The 22,667-nt window shown below is 42.3% G+C and overlaps 1 protein-coding gene across 1 annotated transcript in view; it reads right to left on the reverse strand.

Moving 5' to 3' along the window:
• Positions 1-21,956, reverse strand: part of TMTC2 (transmembrane O-mannosyltransferase targeting cadherins 2) — a 198,250-nt gene extending 176,294 nt beyond the window's left edge. The window contains exon 1 of the mRNA XM_044455244.1: positions 21,540-21,956. Coding sequence (XP_044311179.1) covers positions 21,540-21,622 — 83 coding nt within the window. The 5' untranslated portion in view covers positions 21,623-21,956. The remainder of the gene's footprint in view (positions 1-21,539) is intronic.
• Between the last annotated feature and the right edge of the window lie 711 nt (positions 21,957-22,667).

Consider the following 22,667-nt stretch of genomic DNA (forward strand, 5'->3'; position numbering starts at 1 on the left):
TGGGCCCGGATGTACCAGCCCCTGCACCACCTGAAAGAGCTCGACCGGATGGCATTGTAAGGAGGCAATGGAAACAGAGAAGAATTTCTTCTTCACCATCCTCACCGATAGTGGGCTCTTAAGTGTGTTCGGTCAGAATCACCCCATGATCTCCACCACCTATGCTCTAGACGTCTCCCAACCTGCTTCATCACCCGTAATTCAGGTGTATACCAAGGAGATGAACGGACTCTGCCAGGTGGGAGAGGACGCTTGGGAGCAATCGTGTCCACAGCCCTGGTCATCTCCTCATTCCACAGTTCAACCAGGGCATCGACAGGATCACCAGCCTTGTCAACCGGAAAATCCCCCAGAGCTTCCAGGAATCCATCAGGATCCATCCAGCTCTGGGGGTGGACCAATACAATCGGGTCCGCACCCTTGCAGAGGGAAAGGCCGCTCTCGAGCTCAAACCTTATGAGGAAGTGATCTGACCATGACAAGGGCGTCAAACTTAAATTCCTCACTCTCAGATCACCCTCTTCCTGCCCCGTTGAGAAAACCAGGTTCAGAGTGTGTCCACGTTCATGGGTCGGGCCAATGACGTGTTGAGATAGCCCCATGGCCACCATGGAGGCCATGAAGTCCTGAGCCACCCCGGTTAGAACCGTCTTGGCATGGAGATTGAAGTCCCCCAGGACCAACATCCTGGGAGTCTTCAACACCAGGTCCGAGACGATCTCCGTCAGCTCAGGCAGGGAGTCTGTTGGGCAGAAGGGTGCACAGTACACCAACAGAATCCCCAATCTGCCTCGGTCGCCCAACACCAAGTGGAGGCACTCCAGCCCCGGCCTCGAGAGGACAGGAAGCCCCATAAGGGAAATAGAAGCTCGATAAACCAGAGCAACCCCCCTCCCCTCCCCTCCAGGCATGGTCGGTGTTGGACCAGGTACCCGGGCGGGCACAATTGTGAGAGGGAAACAACCCCCCCCCTCACCTGCCCAGGTCTCTCTGATGCAAGCCAGGTCGGCCCTCTCATCCATGATCAAATCATGGATGAGTGTTGCCTTATTTTGGAACAACCTGGCATTAAGCAGCAGCGCCGACAGGCCCAGTGGCCTGTTGTTGTTGTTACCATGCCTTAATATCCTGCCCTTTTTCCTCATGGGAGCAATCCAGTGTGGCTTACATAGCTCCATTTCGTGTTCACAATCACAACCTTGTGAGCTCGCTGGCGGGGGATGGCAGGGAGTAAATGACCCAAAGTTACTCAGTGAATTTCCTGGTCAGTTGGGTTTTAGAACCTGGATCTCACATATCCTCAGTCTAACATTCTAATCACCACACTGCACTGGGTCACTGAATACTCTGAAATTTTATCCAAAGACCTTTTCTCAATTGTTGTTGTTGTTAGTCGCGAAGTCGTGTCCGACCCATCGCGACCCCATGGAGAACACTCCTCCAGATCTTCCTCTCTTCCACCATCTCCCGGAGTCCACCTAAGCTCACCCCAACTGCCTCAGTGACTCCATCTAGCCACCTCATCCTCTGCCGTCGCCTTCTTCTTTTGCCATCTATTGTTCCCAGCATTAGGTTCTTCTCCAGGAAGTCCTTCCTTCTCATTAGGTGGCCAAAGTATTTGAGTTTCATCTTCAGGATCTGGCAATCTAAAGAGCAGTCAAGGTTGATCTCCTCTAGGACTGACCTGTTTGATCGCCTTGCGGTCCAAGGGACTCGCAGGAGTCTCCTCCATCACCACAATTCAAAGGCCTCAATCCTTTTGTGCTCAGCCTTCCTTATGGTCCAGCTTTCACAGTCATACATTGCAATGTTCAGTCTTGTCATCTCTTGTTTGACCACATCCAGCTTGCCTTGATTCATGTATCTTACATTCCAGGTTCCTATGGAGTATAGATCTTTGCAACATCGGACTCTCCTTTCACCACCAGATACATCAGCAACTGAGTGTCCTTTCGGCTTTGACCCAGTTGCTTCATTCTTTCTGGGGGTACTAGTACTAGCCCTCTGCTCTTCCCCAGTAGCATATTGGACACCTTCCGACCTGAAGGGCTCATCTTCCGGCATCATATCTTTTTGCCTTTTGGTACTGTCCATGGGGTTTTCATGGCAAAGATATTGGAGTGGGTTGCCATTTCCTTCTCCAGTGGATCACGTTTTGTCAGAGCTCTCTGCTATGACCTGTCCATCTTGGGTGACCCTGCATGGCATAGCTCATAGCTTCATTGAGCTACGCAAGCCCCTTCGCAACAACAAGGAAGTGATCCATGAAGGAGCTTTTCTCAATGGTACTTAACAAAATATTAACACCTTATTTAGGGAGAGGAGCACATGCCACGTGGGACAATGAGTACCAATTATTTCCAGAAAGCACAAATAATAGTATCCTTATATGTTTTCCTGTTCTTGTGTAATCAGATTCAACTCAAATTTATTCACAAGAGGAAGCCTAAATTTGTACTGACAAATCTTATTCACAAGCTTTCCACCCAAGTATTTTCTCTCAGCCTTACAAGTATTATAATTGCTTATTTCATTATAGCTCTTAATTTGTTTTTCAAGGGGTAGTTCCAGAGGCTTCAAGCAATCCTCCAACCTAACACATTGCTTCTGCAGCTTAATGTCCCACTGTTTATACCAAGGTTCTCACACAAAACAGATGAAGAAAAATCTCTCAGTGCTGTTTCCTCTACCATTCTCTGTGTGTCAAAAGACATATGAACATGTTCCATGTGTGAAAAAGCTGCCTCTCCACTAAAAACAGAAATTTCCAATAAGCAAATGATTTGCTTAGATCTCTATCAAAATACCTTGAGAATGGTACTATCACAGCTATTTTTACTTTTTTTCTTGAACTTTGTATTCCCCCAAGTCCATGAAGATGACATGATTGATCGCAGTGCATTACAACCCTGCAATCTGTAAAAGGTTCTCTGTTGCATTGCAGACACTGTCTAGGTTCACATATCACAACAAACAACCCTGCACCATTTTCACAGCATGTGCATTTTTACTGATCAGACAATCACTTGGTTTCTGGGGCAACATAATTTCCACACACTCTGCTCTGTCCTGCCAGTTTTACCACGCATGCTGGTAGCCCTTGTGAACAAAATTTCCTTCCTTACTCTATTGCCCACTATGGACCTAAGCCATCTCATTTTGAGAGGTTTGCTGGGGTTTTGAGGTGGTTCTCCCTCTTTCCCCTCCCAAGTGTTCCTGTAGCTCTGTAACACTTCCTAGCAACCCCAGCTCCCAAAGGATTTTTCTTAAATCATAATAAATAATTGTGCAGTGATTCCTCCTCCTGCTTCCATGCATTTACCCACTTTCTCCCTGTTTCCAAAAGGAAGTATGGCTTGTCCAATAGCAATAAAGCAGATGATGACATGTGTGATGGTAGGGAGCACTGAGCAGAGAGAACAGATGAGTAAGCCACCTCTTCCATAGCCACTCTTTCCACGAAACTCCATGATGCTTCTATACAATAAAAGTAAAACTGAGATCCCAGGCTGGAACAACCAGAGAAGCCATGGTGAAGCATGGAAACCTTAGAGCAGACCATTGATTCTGTCTGCAGATTTCAGGGAACAAAATGTTCCACAAGGCAACTCCGTGACTGGATTCAGATGACAAGACAATCCAACAAGGGTAAGATATCACCATTGGTTCTCATAACATGCAAACCTAGCCACTGCATTCACAACTGGCCCGAAGCTAGCAACCTACATTCTCATTTAAATTTCTCATTCACTCACATATTGCAACCCACAATTTCCACTTCTTTTTTTAACTCAGTTGTGAACATGTTAATTGAGTAACACTATCAGAGTCCCTGTCAGAACCATTACACATGCTGGACAGGCATTCAAGAGTCAGCTTCAACAGGATTAATGGTAGAAAGTTTTACAGCAGAATGTACCACACTGGTATTTCTCTCTGACTGATCCAGGGAGCATATTGCACAGTTTCACTGATACAGCATGGCTTTAGGTAATGTCTGGTTTCCTACAATGCAACTAGAAGTATAGAAGTAATATTACAATAAAATATCCTGAGGTTGTCTTTCTAGATTTGCTGTTGTTATCAATTCAGAACCTATTAGAGCATGGTGTAATCAATCACCTTTTTTACATTCCTCCTCCACAGCATCCTCAGCCCAAAAAAAAAATCATGCACAACAACAGAGTAACTTCAGTGTAGCAGTTAGAGTGTTGGACTGGGACTTGGAAGACCTGGGTTTGAATCTCCACTTGTCCATGAAACTCATTGGAAATCCTCAGGCTAAATTATCCTACAGGATTCTTACAAAGATAGCATGGAAAGGAAAAGGATACTGGACTCTTTCCATTACCAAAAAGGCCAAGATACGAATGTATAGAATAAATCAGTACCAATAATATGTCACAGTATAAAAATAGCAGTGTGGAAAACCTCCTCCTTTTCCAAACTGATCTGGTAAGCTATGGTGTAGTGCTACATGAATGAGCAGAAATAAGTCTTGGGCTCAAGCATTCTCTCCATCCCATTTCCTCCATGGCCATAAGGAAATCTGAAATGTCTGTTTCCTTCACAGGAGGAGATTCTATTTAATCTAAAGTATGGTTTGTTAAAAATAAACCAGAATCATATGTTTGTCTTGCTTTTAGTGTATCCATTTGATTGTTTTTTACTGTATTGTATGGCTCTGTGAGCTTTTGTCATAAGCTTCTTTCCACTTGTTCTATATTAAAAAGGCAGGCTATACGTTTCTAAATAAGTATCTGTAAAATTAATCCATGAAATCCATGTTCAACACCAACTTTGAAAACAATTTTCTTAGCATACACAGTACACACAATGGCAATATCATTGTCAGTAAGTCCAAAGCATGAAACCATACAAAAGTATTTGTAATTTTAGGATACACATATTTATCATTTCCAAATATTGTGTTACCGACTGGAGTTTTGGTCTAAACATGGATTCTGTTTCAACTGAAACTCATATTAATTAGGTTAGGCTAAGATATGGCGACTCACCCAATTTACCCAGTGAGCTTCACGACCAAGAATGCACTACAGCCCAGATGTATTGTTTCTTTTAATAAAAAATATCCAAGTTTTAGAGATACACTTCATTCAGGCACAATTTAAATAACTTGAAAGTAATGTTCTTACCAACATCCTAGCTTCTAAGCAATTTATTTTGTATACATTAAGGGGTACTCACAAACACCTTACCAGACTGTATTCTGCAGCTACATGGTTGCATCACATCATTCACACCATTAGTATTACTACATCTATATGCACAGCACAATCTGAGACAGGAAGACAGAGGAAGGGAACCGGAGAAGGGATGGATGGAAATGAAGAGCGTGCATTTCCATTACATCTTCTTAGGTTTAGTGACACTAATGTAAGGGGAACATGGAAGATTGCCAAAGGTTTCACAAAAGAGGGCAGGCAGGAGCAGAGATTTGAAGGGAATAAGACAAGTGATATCCACAGAGGGTTGTTTTGGAGGTTTTTTTATTATTATTTGAAGCACAGTTCTGAAAAATACTGACTGAGGTAATGACAGGAAGTAAAAAAGCTCTATCAGTGCTGTTTGGTCTTTCATAAATGCAAATGATTTTTGGTGTTACAGGAAAATGAAGGACCTTCTCTCAAGAATATCTTCACTTTTTGCTTTCTTGATCATGGTCCATATAAGTTAGGACTGATGAAAACTAAAGTCCAAGAGGTCTGGAGGCCATCAGGTTGAAGAAGATGGGTTAGAGGTAGGGTCTAAGATGGTCTATTCACAGGTTAATGTTGGAATAGAATCCAATGCTGAAAAGGCCTTGAAACCCCAGTACAATATCCTTAACTGCACCAGTTTGATTTTGAGCTTGGTTTTAAAACAGAACTACACCTCAAAAATGCTCCCTAATGGCAAATCACCCTCAGGTCCAAACTGAGAAAAATACAACCTGAAAAATCCAGAACTTTGATCCACTAACAGCCACAGTAGTGGTGAAGCTGGAATTAGTAGAATAGAGCTATTCTATGCATAATGCACATTGCTTTATTTAATATGTTATTATATTATTAAATAATATATTATTTAATATGTTATTGAGCAGACAGGGAAAACTCTTAAACCAAAATGTTAAACTGGTAGTTTTTGTTCACTGAAGGCCAAGTGAACATTGTGTTATCTGAACCAGCAGAATGGTTTGTTAACAATGCACAAGCCATTCAGGTGCATTGTGCATAAATAATGCAGACAACATAAAAAGCCACTCCTACCTTACAAGCTACCCTGAAGCTTGTACGAATCCAGGCGTTATGCCTACATATGTTGCAGAATGTGGTAAGAATAAGCAGGAAAATGGCCTGCACCACTTGTGAGATCAAGTGGATGCAGAGCATACCAATTTTTAATAACATCTCTACCAGCCATGCTGGGTAGGGGTTATGGGACCTGGAATTCAGGTTAGCCTAAAAGTAAATGGCTGCTCCAAGCCTAGCCAGTGGTTCCTGATTGACTAGGAAGCAAACCCCAGATCTTCCAAGTGTTCAGTCCAACACTTAACTTCGCACCACACTGCCTTTCAGTATCCAGAATATCTATAAGCAGTATCCAACACTGCACATGTGCCAGCGGGAGTCATAGTTGGTGCAAGAGAAAGCTAGCAGGTCTTCCTTTGTGGAACGGAACAGTTCCACAGAACGGCACTTCACTCGCGGGCCCCATTCCAGAAATGAGCCTTTTGTCTCTACTCCAGTTAATTGATAGTGTTTGCTGCCATGCCAGTGGTGGGTCCTGCTGGCACAGCACAATCAACAGAGGTATACCCTGTATTAGCAGGTGAAAATGTTTTATCACTATGCATGAAGCATTTCCACTGCAGATGTCGTCAAGCTTTTATTAGAAGGCACAAGAGGGAAAGAAAGTTAGTCTCCATGTCTCCTGGACACATAAAAGGCCCAGTCATTAAAAGGACAATAGACAATTCAGAAAACACTCTCTCCTGCAGTGACTTCCTGGGATCCTATTGCCACCGATGCAAACAGAATCTGTGCAATATTAAACTCACACACACCCTAGGAGGCCTGCCTGGCACAGTAGCAAGATATCTAGGGATCTTTACTGATGTCTGTGTTAATACTGGCAGTAATCCCAGGATGTCTGCAGTATCAGCATAGGGAGGCCTTCTTGTAGTGGCTTAAGGGCTTCCTGTGCTGGCATTGAGAAGACTTATAAATTACTCAGCACTTATTATGCACTATCAAGAAATTAGACTAGGACAAAACATGCCTAACCATAGGCTGCCGTCTAAATTGTTCCAGTTTGCAAATGAAGGGACTTGTTTGCATCAGAAGTCTTTGTAACAGTTTTTGCTTAGACACCACTGGATGCCAGCTTTCAGCCTTTTAAAAGAAACCCTAGCAACTAGTATTTAGGAATCAGAAAAGAGAAAAAGACAAGCAGTAAAGAAAAAGCAGTTTGCAAGAAACTACAACTGTAGTGCTTTACACATTTATTTTTTCAAACCACTATTTGCATGTAACAATTTGCACTGTCACACAAATATTGCCTAACTCCAGCAGAACTGGCTTTTAACCACTGCAATGCAATGCAATTTGCATTTCATATCTACCTCACAAATATAGAACTTCTTGTCTAAATCTCAAGGGATTTACCAAGCTCTCGTTTGAACTGTTCTTTCTAGCCAAGATATATTAAATTAAACAGTTAAGATGAATAGCATACATTTTATAAATATTGCTTTAAAAAACTTGAGGTAGATTCCATAATACCAAGTGTGTCATTCATCCTTATTTTCACCAAAATAAATATATAAGAAAATCACATGGGGCTGAAAATTAAGTAGTTTTCAATGCAAGACAGTTTTTAAGTATCTAATTAAAACCAGTGTGTTTTGTGGTGTCTTGTGCTTATGAGGAAGAATTAAATACATTTACTAGGGTATAAAAAGCAAAAATCAGCATGTAAAGAAAAGTGTTCAGTTTTCAGTTGCCATTGCTTTTTTTTATGTCCATCTTCTGCAGTTAACATTTCTATATGCATGCTGCTCAGTTCTAGTAGAACATGGCAATATTAATATTCAGATACTACATTCTTTTGTGAGTGGGAGGGGGGAAACTTTGGTTGCAGCAGTCAATGAATGCTTACAATGCTACCAAGTATTTTATTATGCTTCTGTTAAACTGGTGTGTGCTGCTTGATGGATGAAAGATTCACCTATGATTCCTTCACACTGATTTTCAGTTCTTCCAAGAACAGTTTTGGTCACAGAGCAAGATTGTTCCAAAATGTGCAGTAGCTGAACATGTGAGTTTATATAGACAGGTAGCTATAATAAAACAAGCAGCAACACATGGAACATTTGGATGTTATGCTCTCTACTGATTCTGTTGATTCTTTTCCAGTTTTTAACTTAGGAAAATTTCCTTGAATAAATTTGGAATATTTTCTTTCCTATTTCAATGTCTTGCAATAGGTGCTTATCTCATCTTACCTTCAATGACCCTTGTAAGATAGTTTGGTTTTCAATCTATCATAATACTGGGTGTTTTACTATTGTATTATAAAAATTATAGTTCATGAAAAGAACAGCTAATTAGGTGAAAATACCTGCTTTCAGTTTGCAGAAGAAAATGAATATCCTGACTGTATGTATTTTTTTAAAGTGTGATCAAAACTTGGATAAATAATTATTACTTCTAATCAAACAGAAGGAAAATTGTGCACCCTGTCAGTTCATTAAACACACAACCAGCTTTCTTAGCAGGCTTAAAGAAAAACTAATCTCATTTTTCTTAAGTCTAAAGTTTCCACAGTTTAAAAGAGCACAGCAAAACAATGTTCCAGCCCCAATCCTACATTCAGATCTTCAGAAATCTTTAAACCAATGAAACCTATTGAAGCCAAAGGAGCTTGGATGAGAATGCAAAATGAGCCAAGCATCTCAGACAGAGCCGATAGTATAAGAATTGCAATTATATGGTGGGAAAGGCTGGGAAAGCCTAGTGTGAATCTACTGAAAGACAAGTGAACTTGTAATTCAGGGGGAAAGCAATGCATGTCTTTTTTAGTATATAAATTCTAAACACAAACACAAAACAATCAGTATTAACATCAGGGTTTAAGTTTCATGCAACATCTGAACATTCTTAACTTACAAAATCTAAGATGTTTATACCATAATGCTTAATTTAATTGCATTGTAAAAGGACATGACACAAGCTCTTGCACTTAATAAAAACTTCTGAACTGCTACTGCTGTTGAAATCTTTTTTAAAAGACTAAATGCCAAAAGCTGCCTTCCTTCACCTCCCTTCACTACTGGGGATGTGGCATCAATTTCTAACTAGCTGTGAAAGAACAAATCCAAATCCTCATGTTTAATATCCAGATTACTACAATTGACCACAATCAACTCACTCACTTTGAACAGTATGCAAACATCTGTGCACCCATCCCAGGTCTCCAAGCCATGGCCTCAACCCCTAAAATATTTCTGTCTTCCTAAACAAATGGGAGTTCTGTGATAAACTGCAGTGGGTGAATAAGCGAATGAAGAAAGGAGGTTCTTCATTCCTCCCTTCACCCTTGCCAACCTGCAAGCAGGCAAGTCAATCTCTCAAATGGCTTGATGGAGGCAAGTCACATTCATACTCAGCACAGAAGTTCACCAGTCATCTCTGAAATCCCAGATAAGGCAGGGCCTTTCCAAACAAAGTTCTTCATTCTATGAAGCAAGGACACAAAAAACAAAAAGAAGCCTTGAAGCATCGCACTGTGTAATGGATTTAGAGTTGCACAAACTCTTTTGAAAAGGTGCTGCGTAATTTCTTTTTTGGTTTGGCCATAACAGACTCACTTTCCTACCCTCTGGAATTTGAAGCATGAAGATAACCCTCTAAGCCATATTAGGTAGCGCCCCACACAAAGCAGTTCAGTATCTCTAGGACTAGGATAATCTGATTTGGTCCTTGAGGTCATTTCCAAGCTGCTTACTAGGCGAGTGGCAAACAGTAATCCTTTCCAACCCAGGACAGTGCCAGTATCATCTAGAGGAAGCATGTGGAAAATGCTGGCAATTTCACCATGTTCACATGACTCTAACCCATGTAGGGATCTTTCCTTATGTAAGCATGCTGGCTGCACATGCTCAGGGAAGCATAAAATGTTTTGGAAAGCTATTTGGAGGAAGGAGTAATTCAACTGCTCCAAAAATTATTTTTCAGTACATCTATATGATCTTTAGTGACAGCAGAAATCCCAAGCAGTCCTGACTAACCTGACAACAGCCTCCTTGCTTAAAGGTAGATACTAGCATATAGATGAATGAGTGGAGGGATGTGAAGTGTTGCTCCAGTATCCAGCCACCCAGAGATCATGGTCATTACTGAAACAGCCAAAGTTGATGCAGAGCTCAAATGTACATCAACAAACCAGATCTAAGTCCTTGCTTTGAACATTCAGCCTTGAATGGAAAGAACAAAATATGTCAACTGAAACCATCTCCCTTGGTCTGCTGGACAATTTTCAATTGTGTTAGATATCTTTTTAAAAGCAGGAATAGAAGACCCTGATCTGTAAGGGCTTAACTGCTGTGAAAATGTGCAATAGAATTGTGAAATGACAGCAGCAGGTGTACTAGGTATGCAGACACCGTAGCTCTTTGACCAGGCTATTTTAGGTAGTGTCAGATCACTCCTGCTCCTACACATGTCCACTTGTCCCCACTGAAGTGAAAGAAATGTACCCATGCAGAGATATGATAATATCTGGCTACTGAAAGAACTAGAGTCATTGTCCTGAGCACAGTCACTAAGATCTGTGCTAGGTTTGAAGCAGCACTAGCTGCTCATTAACTCTGCCCACCCATACTAGCTAACCAGAGTCAAAGTTCCACCCTCCCTTTGTTTAGCAACAGCTCCATAAACAGAGACGGAATCTGTGGAACAGCCCACTTGTCTATTACTAATGCTTTGTACCCCCATGCGGGCACCTCAGCGCAAGAGAAAAATAATACTCAATACTCCAAGAGAAAAATAATACGCAATGGAGGTTTGCCAGAATGAATTGTTTACCTGCTATGAAGTAACATGCTTCTGTTAGCAAAGGCTGCCATTTCTGAAAATAATAGCATACCTGTGCTATAATATTAGCAGTGAACTCCAATCTCCAGCATTCATTTTTTGCATTTTCTTTTTTAGAGTTCATTGCAAAAAGAACAGGTACTTTAGTGCCCACTTCCCAAGAAAATTACATTAAAACTACAAAGTACCTAGCAGACTTTAGCAAGGTTATTCCTGTTTTATTTTCCTTCCCCACCTACTCTCTGACCACCACCAGTTCCAATCAAAGCAAAACTGTCTGCAAAACATCACTGGGGTACAAAAGGTACAATGTTGAACTAAACTTCTGGCAATGGGCTGAACACCAATAGCCCTGAATGGTTCTCTGTCAACATGACAACCTGCCTATACAATCTGTTCCACCCTTTGAAATGAGATAAGAAGAATCTACATGGCCAGTCATGTGGAAGAGAAGACACAAAGAGTTCAAAGGTTAGTAACTCTCAAAGACCAACAAGCAGACCTCAACAGTCAAGAATCTTCCAAAGCCAGATACAAATTAAAGTAAGGATCCAAAAAGTTACTGATTAAAGGTTGGCCTATTCAGTAAAAAGTTAAATTTCAGTACTGAGTATTTCACTGTTTTCAAGGCATTTTTAAAATTAAAATTCAACAGTTCAGAAAAAGTTAAACCATCAAAATGAAGGATCCAATTACACAAAATGTGATCACTTTACTACATAAAACCTAGCAAAAACTGAAACTACTCTAACCAGCTTTCAGCCATAAACTCTTTCTCACAAAGCCCTGATTTGAGCCAGCCTTAAATCTCAAACTGAGATGAGCAGTTAATAAAACTAGATAACAGTGAAATATACAGGCATATGTAGAACCCCATACCTTAAAAGGTATTTCTAGCATCAATTCATGGGAAATTCAACACTCACACTAATGAAATAAGCACTCAGTTATATATATACATCTTTCAGTTGATACATTCTGAAGATAGCCAAGAAAGCATCTCTAACCCTAGTCAAAGACCACCTCAGTCTAGAGCTCCTTCACTCCCCCAACATGCCTCTGGCCTGGGACACCAGTGTATGCCAGTCTCAGGTTTTTTATCTCCCACTGAAAACAAGATCCATTTGAGGAAAGGAAGAGAAGAGAAGAGAAGAGAAGAGAAGAGAAGAGAAGAGAAGAGAAGAGAAGATGCATGTGCCATCCTACCCAAAGAGAACAAGCAGTAGACTGTCTGCCATGAAACACTCACATCACTGCACTTAGGGGTACACTGGCCAGCTGCAATCCTAAAATTATTTAACTAAGTGGAACTAATGTCAGGGCAAACATACAAAGGATTGCACTGTAAATGTTGTTAATGCCAGAGCTGAATACCAAAGCAAAACCTAACCCTGGGATCATCAAGGGCACTATATAAGCTAAGCGGTCCTTCAATTTTAAAAACTGTACATGTACAGACCTTTGCACTGTGTTGGCTTTTATCTTAGTTTCTACTTTGGTTTTATTCTGCCTTAAACGTAGAGTTCTATGTTATGCATTACTGTGTTACTGTGTTTTATGGTTTTGTTTTATAAACCACTAGTGGTTTACAGTAAGTGGTAGACTAATGAATGGTAAGCACCCACTGCCTATGTTAGGGGAATGATGTACAAGACTTTTGAAATTGTAATGCAAATGTATACCAGCCGACACCTCACTCCCTTGAAATGCCAACCATGTCCAAAGCCATCTTATGACCTGTATTACCACAAGCATCTGATGGTTCTCTCTCACTATCCCATAATCTGAACTGCTAGTTAATGTCAAACAATTGAAAAAATACCATTATTTTAAACAAGCATATTATTTTATGTATAAAACTCTAAATAGAACTATAAATAAAGCATTCCATTGCTTTACTGATTTCTTGCTATGGTACACCTCCCCCTTTGCTAAGCCACACTTTCGTTACATAAACTGCAAAAATTAAACATTTGTTAGCAGTTCTGGTGAGGAAGGGGTTCCTGTCACAAAAACTGGAACTAAACTACAAATATGCACGCACACTTTAATATCTGCAAGCAGCATTTCCTATTTTACATACTGACTTGCTAACCTGGCTTGGTATTACTCAATTGTGGCACGCCGTATATGGAATTCTCTCCACAGGGAAGCTCATCGGGTGCCTATATTAATAAATATTCAGCATCAAGCAAAGACCATTTTATTTTCAAGTATTTAAAATATCCAATGAGTTAAGAACACCATCTAGTCCAGTACTCTGTATACATGGTGCCAAACCAGTTAACCACAGGATCCATCAAGCAGGATGGGCACAAGACCTCCTGCTACCAAAGCTCCTTTGCAACTGGTGTACACAGGCATGCCACCTCTAGTAAAAGAGGAACACATAGCCAACGAAGCTAGTAGCCACTGATCACCTCCTCTCTCATGAATCTGTCTAATCCCCTTTCAAAGTCATCCGGATAGGTAGCCATCACTGCTGCCATGGCAGTGAATTCCATAGTTTTAACTAAACATCATGTTAAGAAGTACTTCCATTTATCTGTCCTAAAACACCCACCAATCAGCTTCATTGGGATGTTATGGGAGAGAGAAAATGTCTCCTCTCTACTTTCTCCACACCATGTATTATTTTAATCACCTCTATCATGTCTCTCCTTCCTAGCTGTTTTTTCTAAACTGAGCAACCCAATTGTTGTAGCTGCTCCTCATAAGGGGAGCTGTTCCATCTCCCTGATCATTTTTGTTGCCCTTCTCTGTACTTTTTCCAACTTGGTAAAGTCCTTTGTCAGGTAAGATGAGCAGAATTGAACACAGTATCTCAACTGCAGTTGTACAAATCATTTGTATAACGGAAGTAAGATTTTGGCAGTTCTATTTTCTATTCTGTTTCTAATGATGCCTAGCATAGAGGTGGCCTTTTTCACAGCAGCTGAGGCACTCAGTTGACATTTTCATCAAGCTGCCCTCAAGTACTCCAAGATGGGATTTTCTGCCCCAACATGCATTACTTTACATTTGCTTATAATGAACTACATTTGCCACTGTGATGCCCATTCTCCTAGCTTGGAGAGATCCCTTCGGAGCTCCTCACAATCACTTCTGTTTTTAACTACCTAAAAGATTTAGTGTTGTCAGTAAACTTGGTCACTACTTCCAATTCCAGAATAAGTAGGAAAGCATTGGTCTTAATGCAGAACCGTGTGGGACTCCACAGGTGACATATATCCATTTGGGGAAACTGCCATTAATTCCCACCCTCTGCTGTTCTTTAACCAGTTAGTTATAGTATTCCAACTGTTTTACTGTTGGTATTTTCTTGCACTATTATTTTGTTTGTTTGTTTTGAAGATGGTACAAGAGATTTACAAAGTAACATGTTACTTCTGGTGCCTAGTTTGTTGTTACATCAGTCCTGAGGCAAATATGATTTGCACAAGCCATTGTTTTTCCAGCATGTCTGTAACTTCTAGCTGCAGATTGCCATGAAACTGAAAGTCATGGAGTAAGATAAGAGCCCAAGGGCAAATCATGGAACTAAGGTTTGAACAGAGCCATTATGTTTCTTATTAAAGCCAAAGGAACTGACTTCTTAAAAAAAAAAACTCATTCCAGATTTATTAACTCTTAAAGTGTTATACATGAAAACTAAACCTGCTAAGCAATGGCAAATGGAGAGTAAAAACACAAAACTACAAGAAATCTGTTTATCATCAGTGCTAAACTCTGAAGATTACAATTTTTGGAAATATTACTGGAAAATCAGGTCACACTATCAGAAGTATAAAACTTTCCTTGCACATTGTTCTAATGGTCAGGAAGTTTTTCCTGATGCTCAGCTGGAATCTGGCTTCAAGTGACGTGAACCCATTATTCTATGTCCAGCACTTCAGGACGATAAAGAAGAGATCCTGGTTCTCCTCTGTGTGACAATTTTAAATACTTTAAGAGTGCTAAACATGCCCAATCCTTTAAGCCTCTCCACACAAGGCTTTGTTTCCAGTCCTCTGGTCATCTGTTGCATTCCTCTGTACCTTTTCCAGTTTGTCTGTGTCTTTCCTCAACTGTTGTGGCCACAGCACTCAAGATGAGGCCTAACCAATGCTGAGTAGAGTGAAACTAACGCTTCACATCCTTCTCATCATCACTATATCATTATTACTATTATCGTTAGGTTTATATCTCACCATTTTTCACAAGGATCCAATGACAATACAAAGTTGAAATAACCAAGTTTTTCTACACAGGCCTGTTAGTATTTATAAGAGCCATCTTAAAACTGTTTTAAATTATCCTTGTTTACAAATTAAAGGAATTTAAGTTTATTTGCCTTTTAGCCAAACATTTGATTAAATTTAAATGATTTGCATAGCTGCCTGTGAACAGGACAGGAAGCAGCTGCCAGCCAGTTGATCTGCCACCAGTGCCTTCCCCACCTGTGACTTTTGTGCCACCAAGCTGTGCTCTGCCTTCCCTCACAGACTCCGTTCCAAGCAACTGCCCTGTGAGCTGAAAGGAAGTAAATAGTCACCATTACCAGCTTTTCAAATGGGCTTCTACATCCTCCCTAGCATTCAGTCCCTCTTTGTTCTATCTTAAAATTTCGTTGTAAAGCTTCAGGGTAGAGACCATCACACTATCTTTGTAAGCTGCACTAGGAGCCTTTTTGGCAAAACAGCATGGTATAAACAAAGGGTTATCAAAGCCTGACCATATGTGATTTCTGACAACACAGAAGGAAAAGTAAGGATTTATGTTTTAATGAAATGCTATTCCAGTATTCAAAGAAAGGCTATATTCTTTATTAATGAGGCACACCGGAGTCAAAATGGCACCCACCACACCTTCCAATAAGGCTTCTTCAAACTCAGCCCTACCAATTAAAATGGGAGTCCATACTGCTTAATCTTCTAATGGTGCAAACCTGTAGGTGTTCAGACAGAAAAAAAATCCTAAACTTCCCAGTATCCTCCAGCCAGCTTGTTAGTTGTAGCACTTTTCCTGCTTAAACATCCCTAGGTTCATACCCTGAGTTAATTTTATGAAGTCAGGAAACAAGCAGCTTAAAACATGTTTTAACTTTTAGTGCAATAGCATGCACTACAGATTTAGCTATTTTGGAGTGGAAGCAGCAGGACAAGAAAACAATGTCTCCTGTTTCCTTCTTTTTTGCACTTGTTGAAAGGAGAATGAAAACACAGAAGGGAGATTCATGCATGAGAGCCTTCTGAAACATTACAGAAGAACTGTAAAGAAAAAGTATGCACCATCTTTTGGAATTGCACAAGCACTCTTAAGTGCTGTAGATTAAGTCGCAAAATGAAAAACCACATGCCTAATTCAGAAGAGATTTTTGTTTACATTGTAACTAAGCTCCTTCAAAACCATCACGTTTTGTAGGAATAGTTTATCACCCAAGGTTAAAGGGCAATATAATACTACTACTATCTGTAAAGTGTGTTGTTTGTTGAGCATTTGGGAGTAGAAGGGAATACTTCAAGGGATAAAAGCTGTCACCTTTCACTGCAGTTGTGTATGACCTGTAGTATCTTAGGCACTAAATCTTACACATTCTAGTTACACACCAACATTCACTTGTCCTCCTACAACAAATCAAACTGATAACTTGTACCTCAACATAAATACTGACCTGCCTGCCAGCCACTGCAAACAGCATAATATGAAATGGAAAATGTTTTTTCAAGAATGTAATCCACTGCAGCCATAGGCATCTTTAGCAGTCAAGACGCACACATACAATTCTACTTTAAAAGAATAAGAATTGTATGTGCCCTGAGCGGAGATGAAGGAACCTGCTTCCTGCTGTATTACTTTAACACCATGCAGCAAAATAACAAAGAAAAGTTTTAGCACAATGCTATCCACTTGGTACTTTCTTCACTTTAGTCAGAAACATCTACCATACACTATTTTCCCTGCCTCACATAAACCAAGAGTTAATCATGGTTATTTAGTATATGGGATTGCATTTGGTCAATACTTTAATCTTGGTCTATCATGTCAATTACATTTTGATCCTGTTTCACATACTAAATGGAACTTACAGCAACATCCAGACTTAAACATTAGTAAAAAGAAGTTTCTGTGGTGCACTTGGCTGGATAATTTGATTTCTATTTTGAATCAATTAGTGGGGGATGGAACTGAGTTTTCTGATTTGTGTGCAAAGTACAGTTTGCCTGCTGTAGTAATTCTTACAACTGCAACATTTGTTGAAATCTAGTCTTAGCCCTGCAGCTTTTGCAGGGCCACAATCTTCTCCTCTATAGGAGAACACTTCCTGAAGCTGATCAATTGTATCAACCTATATTCCATACTTATTTACTATCAGTGAATTATTATGCTACATGGGGTCTTAAGCTAAAATGGAATAGGGAATTAGGATGTCCAAGCAATGCATTGTCACTTTAGCATCTATATCTGGCATTTCAATGGATCCCCATGTTATGTCTTATTCTACGAAAACTTTTATTTCGTATTTATGGATGCCATAATGACTCTTTAATAAGGATTTATTTAAGTTGGCAAACTGTCAGAGGTGCAACACAGTGCTTCCTTTACCACTTTTTTAGAGGAAGTTATAATTCAGACAAACTTTGTACTGAAACACTCTTTATTATTGTCTTATGTGTACATCCTTTTAAATTATCTACCAGTTTCTTGAAAGGTAAAGCCAACTCAAATGCATTTTTGTGCCTTTTTGACAGCTAAAAGACTGCTGGTGCAACTCAGGGAAAATGAAAGCTCACCTTCCATAATGCAATGGATCTGAGACCTAGCAACACATACATGCGTAGGTCATCCACACTGAGTGGATGACATACACCTGCTGTTCTCAAATGGACTCCTATGCAGATATTTGGTCTGCCTTTGTCGAAGCTTGTATAAAATTGATTCACTGAAAATTTTCCCTATGATCATGCCTCCAAGGAACCTTACCACATAGGTTTACACAGTGACACTGAGTATGTCAGATCTTTTCAAGCCACTTCTTAAACTCAAAGGAACTAATTTACTTCATTTTACTTAAAGTGAGATTTTAGACTCAGGATACAGCAACAGTGTTTTGAAACCATAACTTTCTTCTATGCCATCTTTGCACTCTGTTTTTATTACTTTCTATCATCAAGAAATTGATCTTGTAAAAGGGGTGGTGTGCTACTTAATCTTAAGAAACCAACTAAAATACAGAAAGCAATTAAAGGCACTTTTAATGTAGTGATCTTCATCACTGCATCAGGAAGAAAAACACTCTAATGTCACATTTGATAGAACAGGAATTTGGCATTGCTCCTGAAGTGCTAATCAACTTAAAAGTTCATAAACACATTTCTGTATATTTTAAGTTGCATTATCTATATACCACCTGGAAAACACTGTCTCACAAATCTGTCAGTTCATATTTCCTAGCGTAATGTTTGAAGCAAGCTCCTGATAGTTGACTTAATTCTTTGACTATAATTAAAATATTTTAGGTTTAAAGTTTCAATTTCTTAAATAAAGTTGTAGTAGTAAAGAACATTTTCATTTTTTCTTCCTTCCCATAATTGAAAATTCTCTAATTAACTGACCTACTACACAGAATAATCAATAATTTCCATTTACACATGACAATTACTGAAATCAAGAAATGTTTGTGTCCTTAGATGGCCGCTTTAGTCCTGCAAGCGGTCTTAAATTTCATTAAAATACATTTCTGTTCTGATCAACAGCAAGTTTCATCTCTGCATCCACGATGTTTTGAACGACAATCTAACTTTTGCCACTTCAAATTGGCAAAGAGCACTAAATCCATGCCCTCAGGCAAACTAGAATTTTCTCTAGATAAATCAGCAGGAACAGCTACACAAATACATTGTTAAGTTCAGTTGCTACACTTGTAAGCACCCAAACAACCATGTCAGTATCAACAAACTACTGGGACATATACAGGCTAACAAAGCAGAAAGTATTCAGCAACAGCAGTGCTAAATCAGATATTACTTCTAAAGCGGTATCTAATCAATCAATCAAGACAACTTTATATAGCTTTTAAAACAGCAGTAAAACACTGCAATATGGTTAATTATTTTGTTAAGTATCTATAAGAAAGGAAAGCATTCCCTAAAAATGGGAAATCCTTTTGGACTAAATTGCTGAACTGTTAATCTACTACACTAAGAATGAGAGTTAAGATTCAACCTTTGTAAAACTGAACAGAACAAATTATGCATTTCCCTTGCTTTGGCAGGTGCAACAGTCAACACAGTAAAGCAAAGTTTATACCCAGTCACTAATTGCCTTCAGCTCAGACAGATTATGCCCAAAGGAAATGGTTCTCAAAGTGACAGTGATTCTGACTCCTACTTATGACATAGCATGTGAAAGTCTGAAATATCCTTTATACCAACACTTATGGTGCTCTCCCTTTCACATTTGGCCCCACACACCCTCTTCAAGTACTAAAACATGAAAGAATTCTATATTTGGAGTCACAGAAGAGTTCTGTTTGTTGACAACAGTGTAACCTAATGGACATATGAAGGCAGAACTGCTGCTGCAGCTTTTGCAAGAGCCACATACATTTTAGTTCGGACTTTTAAGACATGGTATCAAATTACTCCCACATAGGAGAATTCAGGAAGTGTCCCATCAATACAAAGCCACTCCACTGAAAGGCAGTTCACCCTAACCCAGGGGATCCATTCACTTTCCACACAGAGAGGGGCTGATGAAAAGCTGTCAAAGTAAATCTATGCTCACTTTTTGGATGGTTTAACATCAATGGAGCATGCAAACTCCCCAGGATGGCTCATAAACTCAGCCAAGCATACGATTCTCCCTAATATATTTTAATTATGCATCTACTCTAATTGTAATCAGATTAAGTTACCGGAAAAAGGCACAAATTGGAATTTCCTCTAATTGCTAATAAAGCTTTTCAGCAATTTTCTAAACCCTGGTCTGTTTAAGGAAAGGTAGGGACACTAACACAACTGTGACATTTTCTAGAGTGCAGTTTCTTTAGCAGTACAGTGCAGCTCTCATTAGCTGCCCAAACTCAGATGAGATGCATTCACACCCCTGGGGCTTCATATTTACTAATCAACATAAAGGAAAGTTAAATATACAGACCAAGGAGCACAACAGAAAAGCTGCTTGATTTAGTGCGTGCACTCAGACACACATTCAAAGATAGGCACTCTCCAATTTTCAAGTACATACTGCCCCTGTATGTAAAGTTAAAGCAAAGGTTTCCCATTCCAGAGTTAAAGTTGAGTCAAGTCTCAATGAAGTAGGTTTTCTGAACTCAGAGGTCCTCCCATAAGAATTCTAAACAAGAGCATGTGCAAAGTGCCCTTCTCTAACTATGAGTAACCAGAACAGACTGGAATGTCAGTAGGTGAGGGCTTCCAAGTCAGGAAGTTCAGTTTCAGACAGGCTTCCTCCTTGACATTTTCCTCTTCAGTAAAGGCATCCCCATTCCCTTTAGACACTAACTACACCTTCTCCGTGAGAGTTCAAGGGAAGTGTCAAACGCTCCGGAAACAAGAGTGTCAAGAGAAACATGTGCAAGCTTTCCGGGAAAGCGATCTATTGTGCCCGGATGGGAGGGGAAACCTTTTTCCATCCCAAACCAGGCGGAACATCATTTCATCTACTGCTTATTATTAGGCGGTAGCTTGGAAAGAAAGAAAAGGAGAACATAACTCGAAAAAAGAAAAACCACAGGGGGAGGGAAGGCGGAAGAACACACCCGTTTATGGAATGGTGCTTCACAGGACAGAGATTTACCTTCCTCAAAACACATGCAAGTGCCATCACAACAACAAAACTGATGGTCGGGGAGAGAGATGGGGAGGGGGGGGGAAGGGGGGCTTGCGAGGAGGTTCGGCTGCGCGCTGTGCTCCGTGCCCGAATCCGCGCAAACTAATTTGACAGCCGGTGTGTCCCTCTCCAGTGTTCGCCAAGTCCTCTCCAGTGCCGGAGCGGCGAGAAATAGAGAGTAAAGGTGAGAGATCGAATGCAGCGAGCGCGGCGATAGGAAGCGGAGGAGGAAATAATCGGATTCACGCTTCCTCCGCAGGTGCGAGAGGGGAAAGCGGGGATTAGGGAGGTGAGGAGGAGGAACAGCTGCACGAGGAGCGTGCTGGCCGGAGCGGAGCGGAGCGATGCGGTGGCCGCGGCCACGTGAGGCCACGCAGGCTGCCTGCGGGCGCCACAACTTCGCTTCGGCCAGTTTGCGCGCACTCCCCCACCCCGCGCCGCCGCGAGGGCTGCCTTGAGCCGGAGGCCAGCGCACCGTCCGGCTGCCGGAGCGCCGCCTGCTTGCTTGCTTGCTTGCTTGCTTGCTTGCCTGCCTGCCTGCCTGCCTGCCTGCGCGCGTGCGTGCGTGCCTGGGCCGCCCGGCCAGCCCCAACTGCGACCTCCACCTACCTGTCATCGTAGCAGAAATCGGCGCCGAGCGTGTTGAGGTACAGGACGAGCCCCAGGGCACTGCTCACCAACTCCGCGATCATCGCTCCGCCGCCGCCGCCGCCCTCCTCTCCCCCCCGGCTCTCTTCTTCTGCCGCCGCCGCCGCCGCCCAGCCGCGCAAAGCATCCGCCGCGCGCCTTCCCTTCGCTCTTCTCCGCCTTGTTCCACTTTTGCACCCCCGGCCGCTGCCTCGCTCGCTCAGCGCCCGTAAGCGCCCGGCATCGCCGCCCGTTGCTGGCCACCCTACTTGCCGGCCAGCGGCCAGGCAGTCCTTCGGCGGGCGAGCGACAGGAGGAACCGGTAGCGCCAGCAGCTTTTTATTGTTCCGTCCGCTCGCTCGCTCGCTCCTTTTACCCCATGGCTGGGCGGGCTGGGCACTGCCGGAGCGCAGCAGCTGCCGCTCGCTCTCCCCTCGGACAGGCGCTCCGCCAGAGCGAGCGCGGCTACTCGCCGCTCCCGAGCTCGGGAGGCTGGCTCCGCGCTGCACAGCCGCGCTGCCCCGAGGCCCCTGCGCGGCTCAACTGGAAGCGCCGCTGCCGAGGCTCTGAGAGAGCCCGCGTGGGGCTCTCCAAGCTCCCACCGCGCTTGCGTGCCATCCCTCCCCCTGGGCCCGCCCCCCGCTCCTCCCTCTCCCCGGCTAACCCGCCCCGCTTCCCTCGCCCTGGGTTGGGCTCGGCTGCTCGCTCGCTCGCTCGCTTTCGCTTGCTGTCCTCCCCGCCCCAACCTTTTCTCTTCCTGCCTGTCTCGCACTGGCACCCTCTGCAACAAATAGGCTGCTGCTGGGAGAGGGGCTGGGCGCAGGCGGACGGAGGGAGGGAGGGAGGGAGGGCGCGCGGGCGGGCAGGCGGCCGAGTCGGCGAAAGCGCCGGGGCGGCCGGGGCTGCGGCTGGCACGGGTGGACCGGCCCTCCCCGCCGCTCCAAAGCAGATCAGGTGGGAACTCCGCGCCGCGCCGCGCCGCGCCGGAGAACGGTGGTGTCGAGCCCTCTGCGTGCGGGTTGCAAGCTGGCATGGCCTTCTGTGCGTGCCTGCCTCCGCGCCTGCCTGCCGTGCGGATCGCTAGGGCAGCCCGTGCCTTGCTGGGAGGCG

This window comes from Varanus komodoensis, unplaced genomic scaffold (assembly GCF_004798865.1).
Source record: "Varanus komodoensis strain SLA01 unplaced genomic scaffold, ASM479886v1 scaffold8, whole genome shotgun sequence".
Classification (NCBI taxonomy): Eukaryota; Metazoa; Chordata; class Lepidosauria; order Squamata; family Varanidae; genus Varanus; species Varanus komodoensis.